The sequence below is a fragment of the Capsicum annuum genome, unplaced genomic scaffold (genome assembly GCF_002878395.1).
Source record: "Capsicum annuum cultivar UCD-10X-F1 unplaced genomic scaffold, UCD10Xv1.1 ctg2754, whole genome shotgun sequence".
Taxonomy (NCBI): domain Eukaryota; kingdom Viridiplantae; phylum Streptophyta; class Magnoliopsida; order Solanales; family Solanaceae; genus Capsicum; species Capsicum annuum.
This window is the reverse complement of record NW_025833917.1, coordinates 587832-606770: the sequence shown is the minus strand read 5'-3', so window position 1 is coordinate 606770 and position 18939 is coordinate 587832. Positions and strand designations below refer to the sequence as shown.

The 18939-nt window shown below is 36.8% G+C and overlaps 1 protein-coding gene across 1 annotated transcript; it reads left to right on the top strand.

The window, feature by feature from the left end:
• Window positions 1-14565: 14565 nt before the first annotated feature.
• LOC124890948 lies at window positions 14566-18569 on the top strand. Its single transcript, XM_047402794.1, has 5 exons — window positions 14566-14631; window positions 15067-15225; window positions 15334-15459; window positions 15556-15702; window positions 18378-18569. The coding sequence occupies exons 1-5, from the start codon at window positions 14566-14568 to the stop codon at window positions 18567-18569; spliced, it is 690 nt and encodes a 229-aa protein (XP_047258750.1).
• Window positions 18570-18939: the final 370 nt, after the last annotated feature.

The following is an 18939-nucleotide window of genomic DNA, read 5'->3' as shown; positions in this document are numbered from 1 at the left end:
TGAATAATTATATGGATATCTCTAGGCTTTTTGTTTATATACAGTAGGTGAAGGATGAGAAAAAGAAGCAGGTAGAGATGCGAGAGAGGCAAAATAAGGAGTTTAGATATAGAGTAGGGTGTCGGTAAATAGAATAGTGGGAGAGATGGTAGACAGTGGACTAAGATGAAGAATTGGGGAAATTCTTATTCTTCTAGAATTGCTCCTCATCTTAAACCTTCAGGTGATCTTCATTTTTAGGATAATAGTGGTCCTAAGGCACAGGGTGCCCAGTCTCAAGCTAGTGAAGCTCAGTTAGCCCAACTTTATCCTTCTTATCATTTTTGTGGACAACTTCATTATGGATTTTATAAGGAGGGGATAATTAGTGTTATAATTATGGTAATCTTGGTCATATGCAGCGAGATTGTCCTTTATCTAGGGTTGACACTGGGTTAATAAAGTTTTGGTTGCCACTTCATTAGCTTTTTCCCCTAAGGGCGCTACTTTTGGTACCGACACTGGCCAAAATTATCTCTATGCACTTGCTACTTTGTAGGAATCTGTGCATTGTTATTTTTGTCCTAAAAATATTTTTGACCCCTTCTCTATGTCTACTTCGGTGGGTGAGTCTATTATTTCTTGAAAAATCTATTGGGGTTGTGAAGTGTCTATCTTTCATAGAGAGACATTATTAGATTTGATAGAACTTTATATGGTGGATTTTGATGTAATCATGGGGATGGATAGGCTCTATTAATGCTATTTTTCTCAGGATTGTAGGACCTGAAAGGTATGTTTTCAATTTCCCGATGAACATATGATCGAATAGGATGGGAATTCCTTAGTGCTCAAAGGGAGGTTTATTTCCCATCTTAGAGCTCAAAAATTGTAAAAAGATGTTTGTATTATCTAGTTTGGGTTAAGGATTTTAACTCTGAAAATCCTTCTTACAATATGTCTTTGTGCCTAATGAATTTCCTAAAGTTTTTCCAAATGATCTTCCAAGAATTCCTCACGATAGGGAAAAAGATTTTGGCATTCATCTTTAATCAGATACCCATCCTATTTCTATTCCTCCTTATAGGATGACTCCGGCCGAACTAAAGGAACTTAAGGAGCAATTTAATGATATTCTTGAGAAGGTCTTTATTTGTCCTAGTGTTTATTTTTGGGGTGCTCCTATACTTTTCATGGGAAAGAAAGATGGGTCTCTTTAGTTGTGTATAGACTATCGTCAGCTGAATAAGGTGACAGTGAAAAATAAGTATCCTCTTTCTAGGATTGATGATCTTTTTTATCATCTTTATCTTTTTGATCATCTTTAGAGTTCTAGGTTTTTCTCTAAGATTGATCTCCATCAGGCTATCGTCAATTTAAAATTAGGGAGTTTGATATTCCAAAAACTGCATTCTGAACTCGGTATAGTTACTATGAGTTTTTGGTTATGTCATATAGGTTGACTAATGCTCCGGCTGCATTAATGGATCTTATGAATCAGGTTTTTAGGTAGTTTTTGGATTTGTTTCTTATATTCTTCATTCATGATATCTTGGTGTACTCTAAAATTGAGGAGGATCATGCCAATCACCTACGAATTATGTTGCAAACTCTTAAAGACTAGAAGTTGTATGCAAAAATTTTTAAGTGTGAATTTTGGATACGTGTTGTGACCTTTCTTTGGCATGTTATTTGTAGTGAGGGATCAAGGTAGATCTATAGAAAGTCAAGGCAGTTAAATAATAGCCTAAACCCATAACTCCAATCGATATTAGGAGTTTCTTGGGCTTGGCTGGGTATTATAGAAAGTTTTTAGAGATTTTCTCATCTATTTCTATCCCATTAACAAAATTAACTAAGAAAAGTTTAAGTTTGTATGGTTTGATACTTGTAAGGGTAGTTTTGAGAAGTTGAAGGATAAGTTGACTTTTGTGCCAATTTTGACCCTACTCTAGGGTACTGATGGTTTTGTTGTGTTTTGTGATTCATCCCGTGTGGGACTAGGTTGTGTTTTGATGCAGCATGGTAAGGTTGTGGCCTATGCTTCTAAGCAGCTTAAGGTTCATGAGAGGAATTACTGAACTCACGACCTAGAGTTTGCAGTTATGGTCGTTGCCTTGGAGATCTAACGTTATCTGTATGGGGTTCATATAGATAGTTATTTAGTCCATAATAGCTAGCAGTATATGTTTACGCAAAAGGAATTAAATCCTAGGTAGAGGCGCGGACTCGAATTGCTTAAGGATTATGACATGAACCTTCACTACTATCTAGGTAAAGCTAAAGGCTCATAGCAGGCTGTCTATGGGAAGCTTATCCCATGTTAATGATGAAAAGAAAGGATTAGTAAAGGTCAATCATAGATTAGCTAACTTGGGATTTCATCTTTTAGACTCTAAGGATGGGCGAGTGATTGTTCAAGAAGTGGTCAAATTATCTCTTGGTGATGAGGTAAAAAAGAAGCCGGCTTGGATCCCATACTTATATAGATTAATGATGATATGGTTCAGCAAAAGGTTTTGGCTTTCTAGATTGAGGGAGATGTCATCTTGAGGTATCAAGGTAGGTTGTGTGTTCCTAATGTTGATGGGCTACGAGAAAGGGTTCTGACTGAGGCTCATGAGTCCAGATATATAGTTCATCGGGGTTCGACTAAGATGTATCATGATTTGAAGTAAATCTACAGGTGGAACAATATTAAGAGAGATATGTAAAATTGTGTTGCCAAGTATATGGTTTGTTAGCAAGTCAAGGCTTAGCATAAAGGCCTGGTGGAATGTATCAAGAGTTAGAGTTGCCCATGTGGAAGTGGGAGATAATTAATATGGATTTCATTACGGTTCTTCCTTGGTCTCATAATCATGATTCTATTTCGGTCATTGTGGAGAAGATGACTAAGTCTGCTTACTTCGTATCTGTGAGGATGAACTACCTAGGAAAGGATTATGTTAAGTTGGTCATTCAGGAGAGTGTGAATTTACATAGTGTTCTAGTGTCCATTATTTCAAACTAAGGTACATAATTTTCTTCTCACTTAAGGCGTTCATTTTAGAAATTTTTGGATACACAGGTGAACTTGAGCACCACTTTCCAACATCAAATGGATGGGCAAGTGGAGAATACTATTCAGACTTTGGAGGATATGATAAGGGGCCTATGTGATTGACTTTAAAGGTAGTTGGGTTGATTATTTCCCACTCTTTGAGTTCACGAACAACAATAGTTACCATCTACCTATCAAATGGATCTTTTTGAGGCTCTTTATGGTAGGAGATGTAGGTCTTTTATTAGGTGGTTTGAGATTGGTGAGACTAAGCTATTTGGTCCTAACTTTTTTATCTATCCATGGAGAAGGTAAAAGTGATTAGTGAAAGACTTAAGACTTCTTAGAGTCGCAAAAATTCCTATGCGGATGTGAGGCAGAGAGATTTGGAGTTTGAAGTAAATGATTGGGTATTCTTTAAGGTATCTCCTATAAAAACAGTCATGAGGCTTATGAAGAAAGGGAATATTATTCCTTGTTGTGTTGGCCCATATAATATTGTGATAAGAATAGAGAATATTGCATATAAGTTAGATTTGCCTGTAAGTTTAGCTTCGATTCATCCTCTTTTACATGTGTCTATACTGAAAAGTGTGTGTGTGATCCTTCCTTGCTAGTTCCTATTGAGTATGTTGGTATCACGAATTCATTGTTTTATAAGGAGGTACCAGTTGAGATATTTGATAGGCAAGTTCTTAGATTAAGGACAAAAGATGTAGCTTTAGTGAAGGTTTTTTCGAGGAATCAAAATCTAGAAGAAGATACATGGGAAGATGAAGAAGATATGAAGGCTAAGTACCCACTCTTGCTCCCCGTTTTGGATGGAAGTGCTAAAGGTATGTGTTTGATATTCCTCTTGACACTTTCTCAATTGTCATTTGATTATAGTGTATTCTTGCTATTCTCATGCTAAAAGTATCCTAAGTCACTAATCAGGTAGGAATGATCCTAAATGGGGTAGGGGATAATGTGAGATCCCATAAAACATTGATGATTTTATTTTTGATCCCACCACATACGTAATGTGTATTTTTGACTTGAACTATATTTAGGGATATTAAAAGAGTGTTTTAGGAAAGTTTCAAATATTTTGGAAGGGGTTTGGGGTCATTTTGGTACCCCGAGGCATTGATGGTCCACGATAAGCTCATTTCACAGAGGTTAACCTCTACGATATTGGCATAGAATAGAGGCTAACCTCCGCGATAATGGTATGACACACCGCTATTTTAAATTCGTCCAGCTTATTCACTTAGAGTGAGGGGCTTTTGGTATTTTTACTCCTTGTACGACCTTTAAATATAAAATAACCACATTCCCTTCAGTTTTATCCTCTTTCTCTTAAACTTAAAACATAAGAACATTTAAGGGTTTTATAGTGAATTCATCATTCGGACTTGAAAGTTTGAATTGACTTCAATTTCTTGAGTATTTAAGGCATGTTTCACTTTTGCTAACTTTAATTTTACATTTTGGCATGAATTGGATGGATTTTCATGTGATTTAATTGTGGGTTTTGAAATTGGGTTGGGGTTTTTTGTCGTTACTGATCGAATTACTTGTCCTATATTCTAAATTGATTATTCATGCTTTAAATAGATATTTTTTGGACTGAATTGGTGCATTGTTTGAATAGTTCAAATGAGGTCCATGGGTTTTCCCAAATTGGATAAAATTTGACTTGATAATTGCATTAACCTCAACCCACTTTGCAAACCTGGTTTTGAATAGGGAAAACTCCATAGTTTAACTTGTTATTGAATCCATTACATTGCATTAAAGGATAAATAGATATAAAATCATTTTGTATGTCCTTGATGGCCATGAATTGGATCTTTAAAATGAACTGTGGAATCCATCTTTGTTATGTGGATTGATTTGGTGATCTGATGTGGATTTATGCCCATTTCTAAATTGATTATTCATGCTTTAAATAGATAATTTTAGGACTGAATTGGTGCATTGTTTGAATAGTTCGAATGAGGGCAATGGGTTTTCCCAAATTGCATAAAATTTGACTTGATAGTTGCATTAACCTCAACCCACTTTACAGACTCGGTTTTGAATAGGGAAAACTGCATGGTTTAACTTGTTATTGAATCCATTACATTGCATTAAAGGATAAATAGATATAAAATCGTTTTGTATGTCCTTGATGGCCATGAATTGGATCTTTAAAAGGAACTTGGAAATCTAGCTTTGTTATGAGGACTGATTTGGTGATCTGACGTGGATTTATGCACCTTTCTAAATTGATTGTTCATGCTATAAATAGATATTTTTAGGACTGAATTGGTGCATTGTTTGAATAGTTCGAATGAGGGCCATGGGTTTTCCCAAATTGGATAAAATTTGACTTGATAATTGCATTAACCTCGAACCACTTTGCAAACTCGGTTTTGAATAGGGAAAACTACATGGTTTAACTTGTTATTGAATCGATTACATTGTATTAAAGGATAAATATATATAAAATCGTTTTTATGTCCTTGATGGCCATGAATTGGATCTTTAAAAGGAACTTGGAAATCCAGCTTTGTTATGTGGATTGATTTGGTGATCTGACGTGGATTTATGCACCTTAGTGTTGTTATCCAGGCTTATTTAGTTTTTTTTGAGGAATTCTGGTGTGCTTAATGTGTTAATGATGATATAATTACACATCTAAGTGTGTAAGTATTTTATCACAATGTTTACGATGTATTTCAAACAATTTTTTACTTAATTGGGTCACTTAGAAATAACACGAGAAAACTAGTGTTACTAGCTTGAGCTAGGTGTTGTTCTAGTTGATCGCGATGGATTCTAATGTGTATAATGGGTTACTAAGGTTTTATTGTGTAATTATGTGTGTAAAAACTTGTTTATAGTGTTCAAAGTTTAATTGAATCATGCCAAAGAGTCAAACAATAAGTTGAAGATCAAAATGGGTAAAACTACTTCTTAGCTTAAGTTTCTAGTTCATTGTCTTGAATGTTGTGTTGTTTTGAGATATAACACATGGTGATGGATGATATAGAAGGCTTGGTGAGTTTTTTATGATGATATATGGATGATTCAGAAGTTGTGAACAAAGTGGAAACAACACCACACGGCTTGAGATGGAAGGACAAATGCATAAGGCAAGTTTAGAAGTCTAGATGACTTTCTAGTGAGGGTCCGCGATAGCCCCGTGGCACGGATCTTATTCCATGTAATGATAGACATTCCACGGAACTTATTCCATGGGAGTGATTAATTTTCTATGGACCCTATTCCCTTGAGAATGAGGGGTGCTTCACGGACCCTATTCCACCAACGACCAAATTGTCCTCCTATAAATAGGACACTTAAACTTGATGTTATACACCTTGGACGACATTGAAACTTGGAGAGGGTATGGAAACACTAAAAATAGGGTTTTTATTCTTTTAATTTATCTTATTTATTGATTCTATCATATATTCATTCACCTTGATTACAATTACGTCCATGCTTGGCTAAAAGCCCCTTTTCCAGGATTAAGGCCAACGACATGATTACTATTTCTTTGAATTGATTTTGTTTTCATTGACACTTAGAATACATCTATTGTCGTCTTGTGAGCCCAAGAGAAGGAAAAGAGGATATAACAAAGGGGTAAATAGAGTAAGGTTCTTATTCTTTTATAAAATAAGGGATTTGAATTAGAATTTAGGATAGAGATATACCTATAAGCCTTATTTGGTTCACTACAGGATGAAATATAAATTTATTTATCTTACTTATCACATCACCGCTCAACGATGTAGTTGTGGGGCTAAGTTAGATAGGTGATTAGAGGCTCGAGAGACCTTGATCATAAAATCAACCCTGTTAATGAATAACCAAGATAAGTAATTAAACCAATGAAGTTCAATATCTTAGTATGATAGTTCGTAGTGGTTTAACCCAGGTTTCTCTCCATTTATTGTCCAAGCTCTTACTTTTCCGAATTGCTTACTTTAATTTTAGTTTACAACAAATAAACTCATTTTGTTACATTTGCACCGATTAATCTCAATATTTTAACTAGAATTGGATAAATTGTCAACAAAAGTCCCTATGGGGTCGATACTTTGTTTTTAAAGTGCCACTTTACTACTTGGGGAGACCTTGTACACTTGCGTGTGCGCTTGGGAGTAATATGTTTTTGGCACCGTTGTCGGGGTCTTGTAAATTGGCAACTATTTTAGTTTTAGTTTTACTTTTTAGATTTCTTTGATGCTTTACACTTGGTATTGGTATTGAATTTGCAGGAAATAGGTTTATAAAGAAGTAAGATAGCAAGGGATAGGGAATTGGTTGAACCAAGCCCCGAACCGGAGCAATGCTTTCACTAATTAAGGAGAGAAGCAGTTGTTTTCCACCGTATCCAACAAATTCAAGAAGAATCAGAAAATTTGGCTCTCATGGCTGAAGATCCATCAGCCCGCAGGATAGTTCAAAAAGTGGCAATCCCACTTCCAATGAATTTGACCACCCCTTTTTAAAAATCGGTTACTAGAGGTAATTTTGAGCTGAAACAAAACATGGTGCAACTCTTGATTTTTAGTGGATAGTTTATGGGACATTCACATGAAGATCCACAAGTCCACCTGCAAAACTTCTTGGAGACCAGTGACACATTTATCCCTATAGTTGTGTCAACTTAATATATTAGGATGACATTTTTCCCCATTTCACTTTTGGGGGAAGCAAAGAAGTGGTAGATTGCTGAGCCAGCAAATTCAATCACAAAATGGGATGACTTAGCCCAGAAATTCCTCATCCAATTTTTCCATCTAGCAAGACTATGAAACTGTGTAGTGAGATTATGAGTGTCAAATAAAGGCCAGATGAGAACTTATATCATGAGTGGGAGAGGTTCAAAGCATATTTTTGGAACTGACCACATCATCAGTAGTCCAATAAGGTACTAGCTCACACTTTTGTTGAGGCACTTAATAACAACACTTTTGCTAGATTTAGCTGCAGGTGGTCAAGCATTGGAATTGACGTATAATGAGCTATACACCTTGTTGAACCAGATTGCACAAGGGAATCCTAAGTGGCATGCTGACTTAAGAAGTTCTCCAAAGAAGGTTGCAGGTGTGTTGGAGGTGGGCCAGTTTACTGCTATATCAACTCAAATTGCTATACTACAAAATCGGTTAACTACTTAGCTCAACAATATAAAATTAAGGGTTACACAGCCTGCAAGAATAGCTAATGCATTTCATCAGAAAAATAATTTGTGTGAGATTTGTGGAAACAGTGGTCATTATGCAGCTATATGTTGTGCAAATCCTGAGTCAGTGATGTTTGTGGGAAATGCTCAAAGGCCTAATTATAGGAATACCTACAGTTAAAAGTGGCAAACTCAGTCACCAATTCCAACATGGAACAACCAACAGTAGTAGTTTTAACAGTAGAAGGTTCAAGGGAATCAGGCCACGACCTAAACTAGAAATATGGAAGAGATGTTGAATTAAATTATAGTAGCTCAAGCATAGTTAGAAGCAGATATAAGGATCCAGCACTTTGAGATGCATATCAGTCAGATGGCATGAGCGCAGAACACTAGGCCTCAGTGAGTCCTACCAAGTGATACAGAGTCAAATCCTAAAAAAGTAATGGCAATTACTTTGAAGTGTGGTAAAGAGCTTAATAAAGAACTTACAAAGACAACTAAGGAGGTAGATGTGGATTTGGTTCCTCAATAGGTAGATGATAAAGTTGTTGAAAATTTGAGAAAGTTTGAGTACTCAAAAGTAAAAGTGACTGAACAGGTGAAGGAGAGACCACCACCACCTTTCCCATAGAGGATGAGAAAAGTGAAAGAGGATGCATGATTCACAAAGTTGTTTGACACATTCAGAAAAATTCACATTGATCTTCCTCTTTTATATGTTTTACAGGGAATGCCCAAATATACTATGTACTTAAAGGTTGTGGTCACTAATAAAGTTAAGCTATAGGATGTTGAGACAGTAGAACTCACTAAGGTGTGTAGTTCTATGGTTATGTAGAAGATTCCCAAGAAGCACAAAAAAACTTAGAGTTTTACTCTCCCCATTCAAATTGGCAACAGTGAGGTGGTCTACGCACTTAGTGATTTATGGGAACATCAATTTGTGCCTCTCTTCTTGTTCAACACTTTGGGCTTGGGTAAGTTAAGACCTATCTCTATAATACTCTAATTGGTAGATCTAACCCAAGCTCGTCCTAAAGGAATCATAGAGGATGTTGTTATCAAGGTTGGGACATCCATTCTTAGCGATGAGTGGAGCATTAATATCTATAAGAGAGGGTAAACTCACAATGAGGCTAGATAATGAAGAGGCAGTTTTCAAAATGTACACACTCAACAAACTATCCCACTACAAGGATTTGTTCATGATTATAGTGATTGAAGGGGATAAGTGTGGGGTGGTAGAGTTTAGTCCCCCAAAGACCTCTTCAGACTTTCTCATTGAGCAACCCAAAAAATAACTACCCTAACCTAAAATAATGCAGATTGATGAACCTGTAAAGGATATTATTGAGAGAATTGTTGACCTCAAGAGTTCACACTCAAGAGGTAAGAAATAAATAAGAAGATGGCCTCCAAATAGGAGGAAGAGGATGAAGAAAAATTATTAAGTCAAAGATTGGGTTGTGTGGCAACACTAAATCAGGAGCTGCTTTGGAGGCAACCCAAGTTAAGTTATGTTTATTTTTAGTATTTTAGTTTTTTACTTCACTAGTTTTTTGTTTTGTTGAGTTACAGGTTATTGGGAAGTATGAGTACCAAAAAACTTGAGCTAAGGATCATGGCAAAGACTAAATGTGGGGTCCACTTACCATCTTAATGCAAGAAGATGCTATCAACTAGGCCTTGAGGCCTCAAGGAGTATTATTATCTCTACTTTTAAGTACACTTTAGGGACAAAGTGGATTTTTAAGTGTGGGGTAGGGAAATTCCCTTTTTTAGAAGTAATTTTTAAAATATTTGTGTTAGGAAAAAGTGGGATGTTCTTGTTGGTGCTATGTGTTATTGCATGATGCAAGTGGTTTGCTGTAAAGAGTATGTTGATTGTGCGAGTTGATAATTTTGAGATTCCTAGTCTGATGCTTATGACTCTCATACTTTTTGGCTTAATGTTGAATTCATGTGATTGTTTGGTTGAGAGTCCATGATGATCCTACTTGAGTTGAGCATATGTTATGTGTGTGTGATATTCCAAATTTTGATAAAATATTTTGCATCTTTTTCTTTGAAAAATTATGTGTTTTCACGCAAAAAAAAGTTGTATTTAATGGTGGATTTGAGTGATTTTAGGTTAAGGAGTTAGCTGAAGCAAAAAACTCAAGAAAACAGCAAAACAAGGTTACTGACGGCCCAAATGGTGGACCGTCAATCATGTGACGGACCACCAAAAGAACCATCAGAGTTAAATAGAAGGTTTCATGTGGAAGACCTATGAGATGGTCCAAGAGGTGGACCATCAAGCTTGCGGCAGATCGCCAACTTGGCCGTCAAGTTTAAATAGAATGCAGGACTTCAGAGAACTTATCGATGGACTGTGCAATAGAATGTCGAGCCATTAATAGTTTTCCTAGGTAGCCATCATGATGAAACATAAACTGATATCTTACGGCTCTCAGCGACGGTTCGTGTGATGGACCGTCGGACTCCCGATAGTTCATCAAGTGGATCGTCAACTTGGATGCGGCATTTTTTGTGTTTAAATTTTAAATATTCTAATCCTAGGAGCATATAAATACCTAGTTAGGGCTTTATTGAGGAATATTTTAAATCTTGGATATTGTTACCTTAGCTTTCTATCTTTGAAACTCTCTATAACGTAGAAATTTGTGTATCAAGCTGAACTTGTGGATCTAATAATTCCATTGCTATTGAAGATTCAAGGAATAAATTTTGTAACTTTTTTCAGTGAATTCTGAATTTATTTATGAATAATACAAGGATTATTTCTCTTTCTTCTATGGAGATGACTGCGTAGCTCCCATGACTAGGGTTATGAGAGCCTTGATATGAACAACTAATATGGGTTGTGATCCTAATTAAGTTTTTGTAGGTAATCCATGTTCCATAAACTCATTCTTCACTTTAATGACTTCTCTTGGTTGCAAACTTGAAAGTGAGCCCAAAGAACATCACTTATTTGAATAGAAAATTGCTTGTTGGGAAAAGAAAGGGTTTATACGGAATCTAGAGGCCTAAACCTTTAGATTAATGTAAAATGCCTTAGTGGGATTGACCTACATGAGAAAATGGTTGAATAATCAATGCATTCCTTAAGTTTGAAAGAATTAAAAATAAACAATCCATTAACGTTTATAAACTAGTGGGTAAATGATAGAATTCAGCTACTCTTGCAATTAAAGTTATTGATTGGGACTCAAGAGTGTTTTACAACCCTGACTGTTTAAGAATCTTGGTCACCATGGCTCTAGTTTGTTTAATACCATTTAATTATGACTTTCAGAAAGAATTAATAGTTGAAACAACTCTATTACAATTATTTAGAGTACAATTCATAAACTAAAACCCCTTTTATTTAGGAACATTCGATCAACAGTCTGATAACAATCAGAATAGTTAGTGAACACAGTATTCCCTGTGGGACTCAACACTCAACTTAGTTGGTTTCTATATTTGACAACTACCGCTTACTCTCTCAAAAGTGAGGTGTAATTTAGGCATATCAAATTTTGGCGCCGTTGTCGGGGAATACGGTTTTCAATTAAGTTTGTGTTTGTTAATTGACCTTTGGTCAAGTTTCCTAAATTTTAATTTTTTTTGTTATTTTTGTTTTGTGAGGGGTATTTATTATGTATACCAAGTACATGGAGATTAGGTGCACCCTTATTACCAATACAACTGGAACCATAGTTAATTGACAGAACGGCAGACCCCCAAGACGCTGAAAGATTAGCCACTCTAGTTAAAGCTCAAGCTAATTAGCAGAATGATGGCCAACTGGTGCGTCATCCTAATCCTAATGATGATGATTTGGGGATGATGGAGAATATGGTTGCACTATTGAATCAAAATGTAAACAGGAATCCTCTCTTTAGGGATAGACAGAATTGATAACTGGTACAGTTTGATCTAAATAATGATGAAGATGGAATGGATAGCATAGGTGGAATAGGATATATTATTCCTCTACCTCTAGCACCTAGAGATAAATTCAATATTACCAATACTATGATTCAAATTCTTAATCTTAAGGGGTTCTTCGGTGGTCTTCTGGGAGATGATCCTAACATGCATAAGGTGAACATTGTCACCATTTGCAAATCTTTTGATATCCTAGGAGTGGGACAGAATGTTATCTGACTATGCTTATTTTCATTTTCTCTATCTTAGGAGGCAACACTATGGCTCAATAGATTGACTCCCAACTTTATAACCAACTAGAGGCAATTGAAGGAGGCTTTCTTAGAAAGGTTCTTTGCACCCTCCCAGAGGGTATGATTGATGGATAAGATCAGTAACTTCTGGCAGCTTCCCACTGAAGCTCTTTATGAGACCTAGGTGAGGTTTAAATAAAGTTGATACAGTGTTCGAATCATAATATGATGAATATTCATTTGATGGATACTCTTTATAGGGCTCTAAAATCTATTATGAAGCCAGTGATGGATAATGTTACAGGAGGGTCGTTTGTTGATCTCACTTTTCCAGAGGCTTCGGAGATGCTTGATTGGATAACCAAACAAAGTAGAGTTTGGCATACTAGGGATTTTAGGGTAGCAAGCCCTACCATTTTTGGTGGTATGACTGTAGAGCAATGTAAGAAGAAGGAAGAACATGCCTAGGATATGGCATACTTGAAAATATTGATGGATTTATTGACTAAGAATTTATTTTCTAGAAAAATAGAGAAGGTGAAAGCTGTTGCATCTCAAGGCAGAGCTGACTCTGATTTAGAAGAAGAGGTGAACTATCTAAATAATCAGGGGGTTTCTGAGGTAATAGCCAAGGAAATCAATATTGGAACTAATATGACAAGGCTAGTTACAAGGATAGGGATCAAGGAAACTGGAAGAGCAAGAATGATAGGATTGGACTATATGTACCTCCCAAAAGCTGAGATAATGCTGCAACTAGATCTGGCAAGATATCCATGGAGGAAATGATGGAGAAATTATTAAAGAGAGTTGAGGCTACCAACTCTGGGGTGACTACTATGAAGAGTGATTTGTCTTCCATGATTCAGTTGGTAAACTCACACTCTACTTCTATCAAACAGTTGGAGCAGCAAATAAACCAACTCTACGTACTATTGAATTAGAGAAAGAGAAGAACTTTGCCAAGCAATACAGTTCAGAATCCTCAAAATGATTCTCTTACAAGTCAATTACCATACGGAGTGGTAAGGTATTACCAGGATCTTCTATGGGCAAAGCTGTTAATGAAGAGGAGATCGAAGAAGATATTAATCTTGAAGAAGGTAATCCAGTAGAACCTGAGAAGTTGGATGGTATTGATATCTCTTATAATTATCAGTAGGTTAATGAGTTAGGAAAAGGGAAAGACAAGAAAAAGGAAGTAGTGGTGACTACTCTCCCAAAATTACCGCCTCTCTTTCCTCACAGATTAAAGAAGAAGGTCGATGATACAAAGTTTAGTAAATTCATGGCAATGTTGAAGCAGCTGACAATGAATGTGCCTCTGGTGGAGTCACTCAAATAGATTCCAGGATATGCTAAATTTATTAAAGATCTTGTAACAAAGAAGAGAGTTGTAAGCTATGTACTAGTAGATAATCTCCAACATTGTAACATTTTCTACACAGTCCTTGGTGCAGAAAAAGGCAGATCCAGGAGAATTCACCATCCCTTGTACAATTGGGTCTTTGAATTTTACTAAGGGCTTATGTGATCTAGGAGAGAGCATAAATTTGATACCACTAGCTGTTTATAAGAAGTTAGGGTCAGGAGATCCCACACCTATAAACATGCGACTTGTGATGGCGGATAGGTTGGTAAAATGACTTGTTTGCATTTTGTATGATGTGCTAGTAAAGGTGGTTAGCTTCATATTTCCTGCAGATTTCGTTATTCTAGATTATAAGGTATACTTTGAGGTTCCCATAATCTTGGGTCGACCTTTCCTCGCAACTAGAAGCGTACGTATTGATTTGCGAGCTAATGAGCTCATATTCAGGCTGAATGATTAAGTAGTGCAATTTGATGTGTGCAAATCTATGAAGCGGCATAAAGAGATGAGTGTTTTCTCTATTATGGATTTTTATTATGAAGATGAGTAGGAAATACCAATAGAGGAGAAATTTGTTATTGAGCTCTTAGCTTTAGTTCTAATGAATTTTGATAGTGAGGGCATTGAAGAGTATGAGGAGAATATTTGTGCTTTTGCGGGAATGGGATCATATTCTTATACTCCCAAGAAGCTTGGTCTGGATCTTAAAAATCGACCAACACCACCAGCTAAGCCATCTATTGAGGAGCTACCGATGTTGGAGTTAAAAGAATTGCTAGGTCATCTCTGATATGTGTTTCTAGGCAGTAGAAACACTTTACCTGTCCTCATGGTGGCTGATTTAGGTGAGAAGCAGTTGGAGGCGCTTATTTCTATGCTTCAGAGATACGAAAGGGTGATAGGATGGACTATCGCAGATATTATTAGCATCCTTCTAGGTATTTTCACTCATAAAATTCAATTGAAAGAGGAATACACACCAACAACTGAGCATCAACTCTGTCTTAACCTACCTATATAAGAGATGGTTAAAAAGGAAATCATCAAATGACTTGATACAGGAGTTTTTTACCCCATTTTAGATAGTAAGTGGGTGAGTCCCATACACTGTGTGCCTAAGAAAGAGGGCATGATAGTTGTAGCAAATGAGAAGAATGAGTTGATACCAATCAAACCTGTCACTGGGTGGAGAATTTGCATGGATTACCGAAAACTGAACTCATTGACATTGAAGGACCACTCCCCAATGCCTTTCATGGATTAGATGCTTGATCGATTGGCGAAAAGAGGTTGATATTATTTCTTAGATGTTTATTATGGTTATAATCAGATTTCTATAGACCCGAAGGATCAAGAGAAAACAACATTCACCTGCCCATATGGTACTTTTGCATTCAAGCAAATGCTATTTGAACTGTGTAATGCACTTGCTACCTTTGAACGGTGCATGATGTCTATTTTATCAGATATGATTGAAGATACCTTGAAGGTATTTATGGATGATTTTTCTATGATAGGAGATTCATTTGAGCTGTTTTTAATGAATTTAAGTAGGGACTTACAGTGGTGTGAGGATTTCAATCTTATACTTAATTAGGAGAAATGCCACTTCATAGTGAAGGAGGGCATTGTTCTGGGACACAAAATTTTTACAAAAGGAATTAACATTGATCGAGCTAAAGCCGAGGTTATTGAAAAGCTTCCACCTTCCATTTCAGTAAAGGTGGTGCATAGTTTTCTTAGTCACGCAGGTTTTTATCGGAGGTTTATAAAAGACTTCTCAAAAATTGCAAATCCACTTTGAAAACTTTTGGAAAAGGAGGTTAAGTTCAACTTTGATGATGATTTCTTGAAGGCATTTGAATGCCTCAGAGGGAAGCTAGTTGACGCACCTATTATTGCTGCACCGGATTGGTCAAAGCCACTTGAGATTATGTATAATGCAAGTGGTGTTGCACTTGGAGTTGTACTTGGGCATAAGAGGGATAAGTTGTTTTATCCCATTTACTATGCAAGAAAATAACTGAATGGGGCCCAAAAGAACCACACTGTCACTGAATAGGAACTTCTTCCAATAGTTTATGCTTTTGAGAAGTTTAGGGTTTATTTGTTACGAAACAAGGTGGTGGTCCACACTGACCACGTAGACTTGAGATATTTGATGGCAAAAAATGATGCAAAACAAAGGTTGATTAGATGGGTGTTTCTTCTTCAAGAATTTGACTTCGAAGTCAAGGGTAGAAAGGGTTCCGAAAACCAAGTAGTAGACCATCTATCTAGGTTGGAAGGGAAGCAAAAAGTTGGAGATGAATTTGAAATCAATGACTCATTTCCGGATAAGGAAATCTTGGTTGTTGTTATAGAAAAAATACCTTGGTACGCTGATTTCATAAACTATGTGGTGAGCGAGGTGATTCCAGAAAATCTTTCTTTTCATCAAAGAAAGAAGATTCTCCATGATGTGACATATTACTTCTGGGACAAGCCATATTTTTTTCGATGATGTGCTGAAAATATCATAAGGAGATATGTTCTAGAAGTAGATATGTTGATTATCTAAGAAGCATGTCATTCTTCCCCAGTTGGAGATTACCATGCTGGTGACCATACTTTTAGAAAGGTTCTACAAAGTGGTTAATATTGGCCGACTTTGTTCAAAGATTCTTATGAGTTTGTGAGAAGATGTGACCAATATCAGAGGCAGGGGTCAATCTCCAAGCACCATGAAATGCCTTTGACAAAAATGATAGAGGTAGAATTATTCGATGTATGGGGCATCGACTTCATGGGGCCTTTTGTGATCTCATATGGGATGAAATGCATTCTAGTTGTTGTTGACTATGCCTCAAAATGGGTTGAAGCCATTTATTTGGTTGACAACGAAGGGAAGAGAGTAGTTGTGTTCCTTAAAAGTACCATTTTCTCTCGATTTGGGGTGCCACGCACCATTATAAGCGATGGTGGATCTCACTTTTGCAATCGTGTGTTTTGGGCTACCTTAGAAAAGTATGGTGTTAAGCAACACAAGGAACTGACTCCTTACCACCCATAAACTAGTGGGCAAGTGGAAATTTCGATTAGAGAGATCAAATCCATACTTGTAAAAATGGTGAATGTTAGTAGACAAGACTGGTCTAGGAAGCTTGATGATGCCTTATGGGAATACAAAACAGCTTTCAAGACACCAATCGGCATGTCACCATACTAGTTGATTTATAGAAAGGCATGTCTTTTACCAATTGAATTGGAGCATAAGGCACTGTTGGCACTTAAGAGACTGAATTTGAATTGGAATGAGGCAGCACAGTTGAGATTGGGGCAGCTGAATAAGATGGATGAGTTTCGCCTCCGCGCGTATGAAAGAGCTGATCTTTACAAGGAAAAGATAAAGAATTAACATGATCGGAGAATTATAAAAAGAGATTTTTAGAAAGGTGATTAGGTGCTTCTTTTTAACTCCAAACTGAAGTTGATCCCAAGTAATCTTAAATCAAAATGGTCAGGTCCATTCCAAGTTAATCAATTCTACTTGTCTGGAGTAGTTGAACTTGCAAACAAAGAGGGAAGTGTCTTCAAAGTATATGGGCAATGACTGAAGTTCTATATCGGTCCAATGGACTAAATAAAGTGCATAGCTACTATCTATCTCGATGAAGTCTAAGTAATCAAGATAACTGCATCGTGCCACTATATAAAATCAAAAGCTAGTGGGAGGCAACCCACCAAGTGTTGTTATAATCGTAGGCATAGCTTATTGGTTGTTTTTCTGCAATATGTTGTGTTTTTGAAGTATGCATGACTAAGATTACTGAAAGAGAAGAATTGTTATGGTTGATGGGTGGTCGACGGAATAATTAATGGAACGTCAAGTTACTGACTGGCTGCCACTATTACCGTCAAAGCAAATGTGAAAAGTTGAACATTCAGGATAAGGCTTGACAGTTGAGTTGGCAGACCGTAAAAAAATTGATGGACCGTCAGATAAACTGTTAACCTAAGGCTGAAAATTTAAGTTTCTAGAACGAACTAACGGACCACTCGATGGACCGTTGCATAATTAATAGATCGTCGGAGTGACTGTCACAGAAACGCTTGGAAGTTATGTCTTTGGTAAGACCTAATGGTCAACCTGGTAGACCGTCGCAAATCTAATGAACCGTCTGGTTAACCATTAGCGTAACCCTAGTTATAGGTTGGATCGGTTAAGTCTGATGCCTATTTAAATGACCCATACTTGACCCAAAGTCTTTTCAAGAGATAAAATAGGATGGTTACATACATTGTAACCTCTTCAAATCTTAGAACTGTATAACTCCCTCTGGATACAAAGTATTTGAGGGCAGTTACTCCTTTAGGACTCTCCATCTTCTTTCTTCTCCCTTATTTAAACAAGTCCCTTACCTTCTATTCTCCTTATCACCACAAAAAAAGAAATCACAGGATAAAGTATTATGTCATTTTTTGTAAGAAGTGCAAGCAACTAGAGTGAAACTTCTACATCATTAAGTCATCATGGCATGAAAACTCCCATTGACTAGAGGTGGTGGTCGGGTAAGAAGACAAGGAAAACCTTCTAGGAGTGAAGAGGCACAAACCTTTAACACTTATCAAAGGGACTGAATACTTTCTACACTCTCCCAGTCTGAAGAAGAGAGTAACAGTAACACAAGCAGTAGTGGATCAAGCCCAGACGAGGCTAAGGTAGTCACATCTCTCCCTAATCCAGTTGGAACCAAAACTAAGGCTACCAATATAGAGTCACAAACTAAAGAAGCCGATGTGGAGACTGAGACTGAGGATGGCAACTTGATCAGGATGTCAGATGGCAACTAAATGGAGCAAGGGAAAATTAATATTATGGGTTGGCACCAACAGTAAGGAGGCCAATCAAACTGCCATTTATTGAGGAGTATTAGATTGTAACGATAGAGTTGCATGAGTATCCTGAGTTAGAGCATCGTTTTAATGATTACGAATTGGCATGGATGAGAAAGCCCCCCGAATTATATTAGTCAAATTTGGTAAGAAAGTTCTTCGCTAACTACTTGGTATTGGCAGAAAAGGATGTTCCATAGGGCTCAAGGATTTCAAATCTACCAAACAGGGAGTCAGTGCCAGTCTTAGGAGTTACCATTGATATATCAGTACGAACAATCAATAAGATGCTGTTTAGACCAGAATATAAAGCCCCACCTGTTATTCC